General features: G+C 40.5%; 3 protein-coding genes across 7 annotated transcripts; 2 read left to right on the forward strand and 1 right to left on the reverse strand.

Moving 5' to 3' along the window:
- Nucleotides 1-136: 136 nt before the first annotated feature.
- Nucleotides 137-3,289, forward strand: LOC125190604 (uncharacterized). 2 transcript variants are annotated; one of them, XM_048087936.2, is made up of 14 exons: nt 137-293; nt 432-560; nt 643-699; nt 796-897; nt 1,213-1,293; nt 1,376-1,494; nt 1,573-1,674; nt 1,843-1,959; nt 2,116-2,184; nt 2,308-2,374; nt 2,483-2,536; nt 2,623-2,712; nt 2,904-2,972; nt 3,073-3,289. In XM_048087936.2, exons 1-14 carry the CDS (start codon nt 216-218, stop codon nt 3,175-3,177), a joined length of 1,239 nt encoding a protein of 412 aa, XP_047943893.1. In that variant the 5' UTR covers nt 137-215; the 3' UTR covers nt 3,178-3,289. The 2 variants fall into 2 exon arrangements, with proteins under 2 accessions (XP_047943893.1, XP_047943894.1); XM_048087937.2 differs by lacking the exon at nt 137-293 and adding an exon at nt 327-359.
- Nucleotides 3,290-3,761: 472 nt separating this feature from the next.
- Nucleotides 3,762-4,473, forward strand: LOC125187123 (uncharacterized). Its single transcript, XM_048083653.2, has 2 exons — nt 3,762-4,115; nt 4,211-4,473. Exons 1-2 carry the CDS (start codon nt 3,810-3,812, stop codon nt 4,394-4,396), a joined length of 492 nt encoding a protein of 163 aa, XP_047939610.1. The 5' UTR covers nt 3,762-3,809; the 3' UTR covers nt 4,397-4,473.
- Nucleotides 4,474-4,605: 132 nt separating this feature from the next.
- LOC125187120 (pumilio homolog 2-like) lies at nt 4,606-12,716 on the reverse strand. Of its 4 annotated transcripts, none has more exons than XM_089059004.1 (11): nt 12,637-12,716; nt 10,541-10,557; nt 9,176-9,843; nt 6,701-8,223; nt 6,477-6,618; nt 6,256-6,363; nt 5,926-6,138; nt 5,728-5,838; nt 5,431-5,625; nt 5,095-5,269; nt 4,606-5,010 (listed from the first exon to the last, which is right to left on the reverse strand). In XM_089059004.1, the coding sequence occupies exons 3-11, from the start codon at nt 9,824-9,826 to the stop codon at nt 4,976-4,978; spliced, it is 3,153 nt and encodes a 1,050-aa protein (XP_088915130.1). In that variant the 5' UTR covers nt 9,827-9,843; nt 10,541-10,557; nt 12,637-12,716; the 3' UTR covers nt 4,606-4,975. The 4 variants fall into 4 exon arrangements, with proteins under 4 accessions (XP_088915130.1, XP_047939606.1, XP_047939602.1 ...); XM_048083649.2 differs by lacking the exons at nt 10,541-10,557; nt 12,637-12,716 and adding an exon at nt 10,008-10,534 and having other exon boundaries at nt 6,701-7,478; nt 7,620-8,223; XM_048083645.2 differs by lacking the exons at nt 10,541-10,557; nt 12,637-12,716 and adding an exon at nt 10,008-10,534 and having other exon boundaries at nt 4,606-4,830; nt 4,936-5,010.
- Nucleotides 12,717-12,964: the final 248 nt, after the last annotated feature.

Raw genomic sequence — 12,964 nt, forward strand, 5'->3', positions numbered from 1 at the left:
TTTTTCAAACTAGACTTAATTAGCAATAAATTATTAGGCCCTTAATTTGTCAGTTTGGCGGCCCCAAGTAGTTAGTTAGCTAGCTACTATATCAAAAAACGTTTTTTTGGTTCAAACTAACGTGTCCTCTCTTTCCACATTTTCAAGTAAAACTCCACCACTCCCCTCCGTTGACCTTTCTCTTTACTTATTTCTCACAACACAACGCATCTCTCATGCTTATATCACCATCCACCTCCCCTCAAATTATACGTACTGTTTGGTTTTATCTTTTTCACCAATATATTTATGATGTAAGTTGTGTTCAATTCTTCTAATTAAGCTATCATCCTTATTATGCGTGGTCACACAATCATGCTGTAATTGTAACTTTTTTCCAATTTTTTTGTGTGTTTGTATTTCACATGTGTAATTTTCATTCATGGTTTCAGATGGCAACTCATAAAACGATTGAACCTAAAAGGAAGCAATCCTTTGTACGCAGCTGGGTTCCATCACTAATTTTTCTTTCAACACTCTTCTTCATAGGGAGTGCTCTGTTACTTACTGATCATAAAGAGGTAGATATAGGCTTCCTGTATAATGATTTGATTTTGTTCAGTTAATGTGTGAGTAGTAACTTTTTATGTCTTATGCGTGCAGAGGTTTTTTGGATGCAGTCTTCATCCAACAGAGGTGACAAAATCCAAGAATTGTGAGGTTTGTGGGGAATTTAAACAATAATTTGCATAATAGTAGTAACTTGTAAGATTTTAGGAGTACTTATTGCTCAATTTGTTGTACTTTTTGATCTAGAAAGAGTGCATTCCTGATGGAACTGAGACACTACCAAGAGGTATTGTCACAAGAACTTCTGATCTGGAGATGAGGCCACTTTGGGGCCCTCCTAAGAAGAAGGTATTGATGTTTTCGTATTACATCCATTCTTCGATATTCAGACAGTGCTGTGAACAAATAGATAATCATACATAATTGCATATACATATGCTATAGGAGATGATCATATACATCTATTCAGATCATATTTCTGAAGATTTCAGCTTAGCATGCACTGTTACAAATCTTTTTCTTGTTTCACGTTACTCAAATGTAGGCTAAATGCGACCACTCTTATAGTTTCTGAACTTGCATAATGTGTAAAGTTTCGATAAAACTGTGTTTCATTTCATTTATCTGATCAAGGCCTTGTTTCTGCTCCTGCTCTCATATTAGAAGTCGAAGTCACCAATGAACTTACTGGCTGTTGCAGTCGGGATAAAGCAAAAGAAAAATGTAAATGAGATTGTAAAGAAGGTAATGAAGGTTGACGCACCCTCGTTTCAGCTGCTTATAAATATTTTCGTCAAGCCATGAACATTTGTTTCGTATGATTCAGTTCCAGCTCACTGATTTTGCCATCATGCTTTTTCATTATGATGGCAATGTGGATGGATGGAGAGATCTAGAATGGAGTAGCGATGCCATACATGTTGCCGCTGTAAACCAAACTAAGTGGTACGAGTAGTTCACTTCACACTCGGAGGTCTGTTTTGACATGCACATTTACTAACAAAAAATCGGATTTTCAATTAGGTGGTTTGCCAAGCGGTTCTTACATCCTGATGTTGTGGCAGCATACGACTATATTTTCCTGTGGGATGAAGATCTTGGTGTTGAACATTTTCATGTTGAAAGGTATACTGAATGTATACGAGTGCGTGCTCATGATTGGATTTAGTTTATATGATAGACCACATTCATCCATAAGGCTAACAAATACGACAACGGTTAATTTGTTATAAACAGGCCTATCTTGTTTAACTATTAGTATTGATTAACGGATTTTTTTTTGTCTTGGGGCAGATATCTCTCAATTATTAAAGAAGAGGGACTGCAAATATCACAGCCTGCAATTGATGCTGACAAATCCGAGGTCCATTACACACTTACAGCAAGAAAAACAAATTCTACATTACACCGGTATGTACTGTTGGACTTGAGAATTTACCCTCTATGAGCAGCAAATACTTGATTGCTGATGACAAAATTGTCTAATTATTAATGACATATGATTCTGTTAAATTGTTTATTCATGCTCTTATCCTGATGTGTTGCTCTGCATTTTTACTTTGACAGGAGGGCTGTTAATTTACATGGCCCAGGATTTAAGTGTTTTGAAAACAATGTGGACCCTCCGTGCACGGGGTAAATTCACTCATCAATCCACATATAAAAAGGGCAGCCTTAGATAGAGTAAATAGCTTTTTCATGGATGCATTATACGAATTAGCTGCATTAAAAAACAACAATATGTTTACGTTAACACAGGTTCGTGGAGATGATGGCTCCTGTGTTCTCGAGAGAATCGTGGCGTTGTGCTTGGCACATGATTCAGGTTTGGAAATGTACATATACTTGTAAATATTAATTCCTTCCTTTTTTGTGCCTTATCCTTGGCCTATGATCAACTGGAATGATTCATGGTCATATATTTGTTTAACAGAATGACCTTGTTCATGCATGGGGCTTGGATTTTTTGCTGGGGTACTGTGTACAGGTTTGCAATTTCATCGAGTTAGGACTATGGAATTCATGTTCTTGTTGAAACTAGGTTACAGTTTTTTCTATTTATGTTTCTGGCAGGGCAATAGAACCGAAAATATTGGTGTTGTCGACTCTGAGTATTTAATCCACCCGGGTATTCCTTCCCTTGGAGGTTCAGGAGATGGAAAGGTAGTCTTCATGTCTTCTTTCTACTGTCCTCGAAAGGATATTTAGGAAAAGAATGCATACGACATTACAGATGCGTTAAAAAGTTTCTGACCAGCTGAATCCAATGATCAAGAGAACAGAATTACAAGATGCATGCTTTCATTCTCTCAAAATACTATCTTACTTTCCAACTTATGTGTTTGGTCGTGCAGACGAATGCTGAAATTGATCGGCTAGCTTCCATGACAACCACAGTGGAAGGATTTGATGGTAGAACTTCTGTAAGTTTTCTTTCACTCTTTCATACCTATGCATACGTATGGGATTTTGAGTTTCGAGTATTTTGCGTTTTGAGTTTTGAATCATGGTGGTGTTTTGCAGGTGAGAATATCGTCGTATATCGAGTTAAACAAGTTCAAAATTAGGTGGGGGAATGCTGTGAGAGAAGATGAGTGTTGGGTAGATCCATTCCATCAACCCTCTTAAGCCAAAGCTGATCATCATTATTCATTAATAAAGATAGTTTCACCACACACCAAAATACTTGTACAAAAAAAACATAACTTCGTTCTATTCAAATGAGAATCTGATTTGTGAATGGTTGCTCTGCCTGCTTGCCGGGTTTTTTATACACTTTTTCGTGATAGGATATTTTAAGGTGCAAATTAATCGCGATTCATATTGCGAATGAAATCTAGCAAACAATTTATAATGTTTCAAACTCTGAAACTAACAAATAATACAACTACGACAAAAATTATAAAATGCTCATGGATTTTAAATCACAAAAGGACCTAAGTCTTTGATTTTAATTAATACTCCGTTTATAAGTTAGTAATCGAATTATAATCATCTTGGCTGCTAAGACACTGTCACTTTAAGGATAAAAATGAATCATTTCATAGTAGTAAGGCCTCAGAACAATTGCATATAATATGTTAAACCAATTATAAATGGTGATATGTTTAGGATGAAAATAAAAATGGATATGAATGAAACGATATTGTTTCTTGGGGCAAAATACACAAAATTAAAAATCATGGAGCTAAAGTGCAATTTACCCAAAACTGATTGCTATTGGGCGAAACTGTGAACCCAATCCCCATCATCTCCCACAAATGGCCGCACCTCTCTCTCTCTCCTTAGTTTACAAGCACAAACCTCTGCATTTGTTCGCCGCCCAAAAGCCATTTTCCCCTCTCCGCTGTCCATCACTTTCACTGCCCCATTCACGAAGATGGCGTAACCTCAATCCACCCGATGCATTCACCCCCAAAAACACCAAAACATGGAAAATCTCCGCAGAAGCAACTCCAGCTGAGAATTCTCAAGCAATAGTTCCGACTAGCGACGATGGTGTCTCGACTATTATATCAGCTCTCCTTCTCATCGCTTTTATCGGTTTAACCATTCTCACCGTAGGGGTAAGTAAAGCTTCTTACTGTTTGTATGTATCTTCGACTTGGAGTGTTAAAAAGATGTGATTTTGGTAAGTGGGTGGTGGTTGATTTTGGATCAGGTTATCTACATAGCTGTGACGGACTTCTTGCAGAAGAGGGAGGGAGACAAGTATAAGAAAGAAGAAGCTGAGAGGAAGAAGAAGGGTAGTAAGAAAGGGAAAGTTAGAGCCAGAGCTAGAGATGGACCTAGAGGTTTTGGGCAGAAGATCCAACAAGATGATGATGATGATTTTGATCTTGATTAGGCAACAGAATTTCATGACATTTGCAGCTTTGTTTGTGGAGGAATATGATCTAATATATATCTGCATTTTTTGAGAAATGTTATTTACTGCTGCTTCCTATGTTTATTCCAATATTCCTCTAGATTTGCTCTACATTCTCAAAGGAGTCAAGAAACAAAGGAAATGGATAAATAAAGGGTGGGAGATGTAATGTATTTGGCCAAGTGAGATATAAAACTGTAAATTACCATACATAGCAATCCTCTCAGCCTTACACAGAAAAGCAACTTCAACTCTCGAAAATGGCATAATTTTGTACAGTCACTTTGCACTATATTACACCCTCGGCATCCATCAGTATTGTCAATTTGAATCTTCTCCTCAGCATCAGCAGCAGCAGCAGCAGAATTGGGGCCTCAGCTCTTACTAGACTCTCTCTACCTATAAACTTAGCACTACACAATGTACAGGTAACAGCTTTATTTGCAATCAGAAGCTTATAACCTCATCATCAAAAGCTTAAGAAAGAAAGACGAGAAAGAGAGGTAGCCCAAACTAGCCTCGGTTAGCTGTACAACTTCTTTCTTTCCTACTACACGTCTACGCTATTGGGGTCTGAGCAGCAATTCTCCTCTCTGCAATCAAAGAAATTAAAAAACACAATGGTTGGTTAGTTATATGGTGGCTAATCCAGAAATGGAAGTTGAGAATCTACATACCCCCAGCAGCAACAAGTTTCTCCACACGGGCTACTATGTGCTTCCCATATGTGTATTTCTTTAATGCGTTCAAATGGACTCTTATTCTTGACATGATCAGTTCACGCTGCTGATCACTACAAGTTTCTAAAACTTTCTGTACAACGTAATTTGCAAATTGGTCTTTCATCATGGCCTGATTGAGGGCAGGGTGAAAAAGACAAGTTCAGGAAATTATTAGTTCATATACTCATCAAGGCATATCAAAATTCTGTATAAAGGATCAAAGTTGGATTTTTCCATTTCTGAAGAATACTATCTGAAAATTGTGCAAGGGGAAGAAAGTATGCAACAAACCTGAAGAGGCTCATTCTCATCAGTTGTTCCAAGCATCTCATTCACCAACAGTTGGCGTTCACTAGGATCGCTAAATGTTAAGCATTTTTCGACAACATTTGATGCAAACTTCTGTTGGCTCATCTGGACAATATTCCCAGCTAATTCCTGAATGATGGTTGATCGCTCGTGTGGCTTTCCATGCCCCAGTACATGCTATAGAATCATCATAAAAAGCAGTAAGTGAAAAGAATAAAAATTTTCTACGTAAACTAATGAAACATCACTATGCTTAAAAAATCACAAGAAAATACAAACCTGAACAACGTAGTTCCCATACTGATCTTGTGCCAGCATACTTACAGATCCCAAAATTTCTTCCATAACTTTGCTCTGGGTAGTTTCATCCTTACAGTGCTCTAAAACTCGCTGCATAATTGGAAGCATCAAATGTTATAACTCTTTGAACATAATCCCAAATACAAGTGTGAGGACATCTAAACAGTTCTTGGTAACCTGTATCACACGGCAACCATAAGGGTGCGTCGAGAGGGTCACAACTTGATCATAGAATGTCGAGACAATAAACTGAATATGCTCCTCGGGGACACACTCGATGCACTTCTGGATAACATGATTCCCATTCTGATCACGAACACAACGCATGACATGCCCATCCAGCTCCCCCACCATTTTGATCTTTTGATCCACATCGACAACTTCTATTGCCTACATAATCAGACAGTGATTATTATTGGAAGGATCTCTTGATTTGACAAATGAAAAGAAGATTGACACAAACAGCCATTTCATTATTTGAATGTGTAAATTTAAAGCTGATGTTACCTTTTGGATCACCCTACAACCATACATTTGGAGGCTTAGATTAAGTACATGACCAAAAAGCTTGTCAGCCAGCTCTCTTCGTTGAGATGCCATACCATGTTCGAAGAACTGGCAATGCATAAAAATTCAGTATACCCGTGGATTAACAAAGTCAAGATACAATGAAGTGAAGTGAAAAAGGACCATCCGTATCAACTACGACTAGTCACAGAACTTTGTACCTTTTGTATTACATAATTACCAAACACATCAGTCATTAATGCAAGAGCTTGTGGAAAAATTTCCTCAAAAACCATGTTCTTCTCTTCTATTGTTGCAGTTTCAAGCTTTTGTTGAATGAATCGGCTTCCATATTGATCAGCACTGGCAAAAGATGTAGACATTAAAAGTCAAAAATCAAGAGCCTCACAAATGAAAAGAAATTTTAATTTTAGAAAAGGTATACCTGAATTCAACGACATGACCGACAATCTCTGAAAGTTCAAAGCACTTTGCTTTATTGCTCTTGAACTCTTCCAGCAGTGAAGAAGCAAAAGTACTATCCATGTTATCCAAGGACCAGGGTCCAATTATGCTCCCGGGAACATTTCTTAACCCACCAGGGAATCTGACATTGAAGTCTCCATGCCTTAGAGGGCTACCAGGGCCTCCAGAATTAGGAATTACTGAACTAGCCAGGGGACTTCCGGGATATGACACTCCGAGCCCAAAAGCAGGATTCCCATAGTAACCATGAGGGCTAGATACACCTGTTTTACCACCCAATGGAGCACCATATTGAGATTTCTGAGGAGATATCATATTTGCAACATAGGCTTTCTGGAGCAGGTCCATGTATGAGTTACCCATATAGTTCCTATCGAAAGAAGGATCATTGAGAGCGGTTACTTGTGCAGAATATTCAGCGGTTCTCAAATACTGCTGATACAAAGGGTCGACAAAGGGTGCCTGCAGGGCGCTACCCAGAACCTGATTTCCTAATCTTCCAAGGCTATGCTCAGCAGCAGCACCCATATTTGATCCCCCCAACATCCTAGAGTCCATCCCAGGTACAGCCATAGCTGATGCAGCAGCAGCGTTTTCAAACAATGGTGGCAAATTAGACCCACCAAGTTGACCTGATATTGGACTCATAGGGTACCCACTTAATCCATAATTTGAAAATGATGAGTTAGGACTATCCAGATGCTGATACTGAGAAAATCCACCACCCCCACCGTTAGCTGCAGCATTAGGAGAAACTTGTAGGTATGAATTATTAGAAGGGACAACATTTCTGTGCAGCTCAGATTGAAAAGAATGATTACCACTTAAATCTGATCCACCTCCATTTCTCATACCAGAATCAGAAGGCATTATTTTACCTGCCTGGGGAACAGCAGACATATTATATGGCCCAGCTTCATGTTTCTTCTTATAAGATTGTTGCCTAGTGTTATTTTGGCCTCCCTGAAGATTAAAAGAATAATTATTGTGGTCATCAGCCTCCGACTCAATCTGGGAGGATGAATGATTCTCCTCATCCACGATACCATTTGAAAGGTTCAAGCCAGATAAAGCAACTGCAAGATCAGCAGGTTCATTGGAATGGGAAGCTACACCATTGAAAGAGTTAGGACTATTTATGTTTCTTTTCTCGGAATTTCCCCCCCAGCCTCCACCAATGGGAGTTGGGCAAGGACTTGGTGCTCTTGCGATGCGTTGAGGATCAGGAGTTGAGCTTCTTGACAAGGATGCACCCAAGACAGCAGCATAAGAGAATGACGCAGCTGTTCCTGTGTGCTGAGGAGCAGATGAGGTCGGAGTATATGAAGTAGAGTGTACTAGATCAGATGAAGACAATTCCCGACGCAGATGAGCTAACTCAGCCTCTGTTGAAGCCATAGCACTAGAATTTTCATCAAAAGCATTTCTGCTAGCAGGGCGAGAAGGGTGTCCGGGAACAGGAGTAGCACGGTTCATGTCATCCTGTATAGATATTAAGAATTTAGACGATATCAAAAGGGCTGGATAATGCAGGATTTATTGTGTTCTGATTGAAGTTGGTAGCAAGTACGCACTGGCCCTCCACTCATTGACAGATACAGCACATAAATGAGTCCCAAGGGATGTTATAAAATTCAAAGCATTTATATTTGAAACTGAGGAGGGGAGCTTAGAAGATCAAATATGAAACACTCTTCCTGCCAAGTAGAAAGCTTCTTAAAGAGGTATAATAAAGTAAGAAGACTAGCATATGATAATGGCTGCATATATTCATTCAAGATGAAAATGGAAATCAAAACATGACCTTAAATGCAGAAAGCCTGTGGGTTCATGACCACCAAACTCATCAGGATAAAAGAGAAAGCATGTGGTTATACGAAACCATACACACATTGTCTAGTTAAGCTATGGGTTCATGATTACTCATGGACTCAAAAGATGATAAATCTACATTTCAAAGTGCAAGCATCTTGGGGCTGTGCCAGAAATCCTCATGGATAAAAACCAAATTTATTACTACAAGTTACTAGGAGGCATACATATAGTATGCAAGCATGCCAAATTCTAGAGCTCATGGTACAATTTCATGATGTTTTGCTTGCAATAGTTTAATCAGAAAAGGAATCCAGTGATAGGGACACAAGCAGGAACAAATAAAAAGTTTTCTTGGGTACATTAATGCTAAAGCTGTTATGTCGGGGGAACTGCTGAATAGTCCTAAGTTGTGTTTTAGGAAGTATCAAGTAAAGAAATGTGAAATGAACCCGTGAGATAAAATGATAAAGGAGCATATTCAATGAAATTCTCTACAACTGAGCAGAGAACTACAACACTCGGATGCAACAAAATCTGCAAGCGTGACAATAAACTTCAGATACAAATATAATGAGAAGAAAAGGAACATACAAATAAAGGAATAATGAAAATCGCTAACCTGAAAAATCTCTGCAAGGCTCTTCTGCTTGCTACCAAGTCCTAATCCAGGCAAACCAATAAGTCCATCACCACCCCACTCTACAGGACCCTGCAGTTTGTCCTCATTCTCACTTTCTTGCTTCTTCGAATTAAAACCAGGGGGCATTGAAAAGAGGGATCTCCCACCATTGCCACTGTCACTCCTGTTCACCTTCCTCTTATCCCCAATAGCAGAACTCCCTCCTTGCAGCCTCTGAGCAAACCGCCAATCCTCTCTTGACAACAGAGGAGGCGGAAGCCGCGGGTTCAAATTAACATTCGAGTAATAGTAAGATAAATACGCAGGTTCAGACCTAAGCTCCTCCTCGGACATGAACCCGTTACCATTCTTATTTCTTGCAAACTCAGCAATTGCTGCACTAACACCAGCTCCACTTTCGGCAGTGCCACCACTGGCCCCATGGTTGAACAACCCACCAACTGCACTTAGTGAACCCTCCACTGTCGGTGGAGCTGATCCACTTCTATACAGATTAAGCTCCTTTTCAAGATCATCAGCCTCTTGCCTCCTCTGTTCACGGAGCAACATCCCTATCTCCTGCTCAAACTCATCCGGATATGAACTTTCACCATTTCCAACAATCGGCCTCCTACCCATTTCGGGTAACATGTTTATTCACAAATTCACTGTTCATTACAAGAAGAAACAAAGCTAAAGTTAATCCAATTGCAAAGCAACAGATACCAACCCTCAAAACCCTAGAGCTCTACCAATAATGGAACTTGACTAATCCATAAAAACATGAGCAAATTGGAATATAATACAAAGCTTTGAGCTCATAAAAACCAACCTTTTGACTCAGTTCTTGAAGATGAATAGAGACGTCACGATCAAATATAAAGAAACAGCACTCATATCATAATAATAAATAAACTACAATAAATTAAGTGTTGGGCAAAGGGTCATGTTCATCCAAACAAGTATAAAGAAAATGAAGAAGAAGAAGAAGAAGAGAAGAAGGTAATAAGTTATAAAGTATGAATATGGCGGCGAATCGTTCTCGCAAAGAAGGCCTTTTAGGGTTTTTGTTGCAACAACTACTACTGTGCAAAGAGAGAGAGAGAGAGAAAGGCGATGTGGTGATTAAACACAGAGTGAGAGATATTAAGCTGCCATATTTATATTTTGTTTCCAAAAGTAGTCTGGGGATTTTTTTCACTATGGCTATATGCTTAATTTTGTCAATAATAAACAAATTCCCTTAATAGTAGGTGGTAAATTTGACCCGGTGATGGATAACCGAACTGCTGCTGCTTAATCAATTACCCTAATTTTGAAATCAAGCAAAAAGTAACAGAACTTATGACTGAGTAGAGGATATACACAGATGGAGAGAGAGACTTAGAGCACTCCCAATGGAGGTGGCGAATTCTCGGCGATAAATCGCCGATTATCGCCGAATTATCGCCGGCCATTGTGGCGAAGTCGGCGATAATTCGGCGATAATGTTACCGTTGCTTCGCCGAGTGGCGATTTATCGCCGGATTATCGCCGAGCGATCGCCGGCCACTGTGGGCGACGCTCGGCGATAATCGGCGATTTTTAAAATTTTTTTTTTTTTTTTTGGCCGAACGGCTATTTTATCCCACCCCTATAAATATTTCATCCTCTTCCTCCATTCATCACCCACAAACTTCATTCACACAAATTTTCAATCTTTTTTCTCTCCATCTTTATTAAATGAGTTCTGATTCATCGTCTCGTGCTCAGTCCGACGAGGAAATATCACATTCTTCTTCCGAAGAAGAGGTACCTCCCGCTCCCACCGGATGGGATGTAGCGGGTTTCGCCAACAACCCAATCAACAACTATATCTCCCGCTGCATACAAAGCGAGATCGCTCGAATGCAGCAGCCACCCCCCCAACGGCCAATCCGCCGGCGGCGCCGATACATCCCTCGCAACCACACTGGTGCGCACGATCGGCTGTTCGCCGATTATTTCGCGGAGGAACCACGTTATCCGGCAGATGTATTTCGTCGCCGGTTCAGAATGCGCCGCTCCCTCTTCCTGCGCATTGTTAATGCGTTGTCCGCGCGTTACCCCGAGTTCCGGCTCCAGCGAGACGCAGCAGGGAAGCCCGGACTATCGCCCCTACAGAAATGCACTGTTGCCATCCGGCAGTTGGCATATGGAGGGTCCGCCGACATGTTCGATGAGTATCTGCAATGCGGCGAGACGACTGGCAACGAGTGCCTGAAGAATTTCTGTCAGGGCGTGCGAGAGATATTTGGGGAGCACTACCTTCGCTCGCCGGACGCAGCTGACTGCCAGTTCCTACTGGATTGGCACTGGAGGACCCACGGCTTTCCGGGGATGCTCGGCAGCATCGACTGTATGCACTGGCAGTGGAAGAACTGCCCAACCGCGTGGCGAGGCCAGTTTACTACCGGCTACAAAGGTACGCATCCCACCATCATTCTTGAAGCCGTTGCCGACCAACGGCTTTGGATTTGGCATGCTTATTTTGGTATAGCCGGGTCGAACAACGACCTAAATGTTCTCAATTCCTCGCCCCTTTTCAACGAGCGGATCAACGGATTAGGCCCCTCCATCGAATTCACGGCCAATGGCAATGTGCATAACATGGGGTACTACCTGGCTGACGGCATCTATCCGCAATGGCCCGTGTTTCTGAAGACGATCAGATGCCCACTCGGAGATAGAAGAAGGTATTTTGCCCGAGCGCAAGAGTCTGCGCGCAAGGATGTGGAGAGGGCATTTGGGGTGCTCCAATCGCGATTTGCACTGGTAAAGGGTCCGACGCGCTTTTTCTACCAGGGGGATATTGCCGATATCATGTATGCGTGCATCATCATGCATAACATGATCATCGAAGATGAACACGAAGGCGTCCTCGACGTCACCAACGACCCAAGTGTTGCATCATCGAGTCACGGTGTCTCAACCGAGTCCGCCCGCCAGGGTGTACCGCACAACGAACATGAACGGTTCCAGGCGTTCATGGACATACACCAGAAGGAGGCCCATCAAGCACTACAACACGATATCATCGAAGAATTGTGGGCAAATAGAAACCGCGCCCACCGCCCTTGAATTTTTTTTTCTTTGAATTTTTTTTTTGATTTTTTATTTCCATTCGTGTACTTTTTTTTTTTTTAATTTTCTTCGTTGTAATGTGTACCCGTGTTTAATACAACGAACTTTATTACTATTTATTTGATTTATCTTTATAAATTAAATAAGCTAGCTTTATTATATATAAAAATAAAACAATTAAATTAGTGATGATGTAAAAATGAAATGTTGAGTTAGGGAGAAATAAGGGAGAAATAAGGGAGAAACCATTGTAGGGGTTGGCTAAAAACTGGGGATAAAATGTGATGCTGATGTGGCGCTGATGTGGCAGGAGTTAGGGAGAAATAAGGGAGAAATAAGGGAACTCCATTGGGAGTGCTCTTAGCTCATCTTCCAAAAGGAGAAGAATCTGCAGGCGACACGTTCACTCTTTGCATTTGTAGGGCAATTACAAACTGCCGCTTGTGGTTAATTCCTTACCTATATTCTAGCTCTCTCTCCTCTCTCCTCTCTCCTCTCTCCTCTCTCTTACTGTTTACTGTTGTAACTTTCTTTTTTTTCTCTTTTACTTAGGAATCTTCTTCATCGTTTGGAAACTCGAATTTACTGTACATGCTTATCCTTCTTAATTTATACTCCACTTTCACTCTTTAGAATATCAAGAAATACTACGAACAAATATAAATGTAACAAGTTATAGTATGAATT

Source organism: Salvia hispanica, chromosome 5 (genome assembly GCF_029641045.1).
Source record: "Salvia hispanica isolate PSC_SH4W2 chromosome 5, Shi_PSC_v1, whole genome shotgun sequence".
In the NCBI taxonomy this organism is placed as follows: Eukaryota; Viridiplantae; Streptophyta; class Magnoliopsida; order Lamiales; family Lamiaceae; genus Salvia; species Salvia hispanica.

What these genes read in the sequence shown, in the direction of transcription:
- LOC125187123 (XM_048083653.2), top strand. Translation starts at nt 3,810, where the DNA reads ATGGCCGCACCTCTCTCTCTCTCCTTAGTTTACAAGCACAAACCTCTG. An exon ending in TAACCATTCTCACCGTAGGG is followed by an intron (nt 4,116 to 4,210) that starts GTAAGTAAAGCT and finishes ATTTTGGATCAG; the next exon opens with GTTATCTACATAGCTGTGAC.
- LOC125190604 (XM_048087936.2), top strand. Translation starts at nt 216, where the DNA reads ATGCTTATATCACCATCCACCTCCCCTCAAATTATACGTACTGTTTGG. An exon ending in CAAAATCCAAGAATTGTGAG is followed by an intron (nt 700 to 795) that starts GTTTGTGGGGAA and finishes TTTTTGATCTAG; the next exon opens with AAAGAGTGCATTCCTGATGG. An exon ending in TGCTGGGGTACTGTGTACAG is followed by an intron (nt 2,537 to 2,622) that starts GTTTGCAATTTC and finishes TGTTTCTGGCAG; the next exon opens with GGCAATAGAACCGAAAATAT.
- LOC125187120 (XM_089059004.1), bottom strand. Translation starts at nt 9,826, where the DNA reads ATGTTACCCGAAATGGGTAGGAGGCCGATTGTTGGAAATGGTGAAAGT. An exon ending in GGTCATGTCGTTGAATTCAG is followed by an intron (nt 6,619 to 6,700) that starts GTATACCTTTTC and finishes ATCTTTTGCCAG; the next exon opens with TGCTGATCAATATGGAAGCC. An exon ending in ATGGTTGCCGTGTGATACAG is followed by an intron (nt 5,839 to 5,925) that starts GTTACCAAGAAC and finishes CCAATTATGCAG; the next exon opens with CGAGTTTTAGAGCACTGTAA.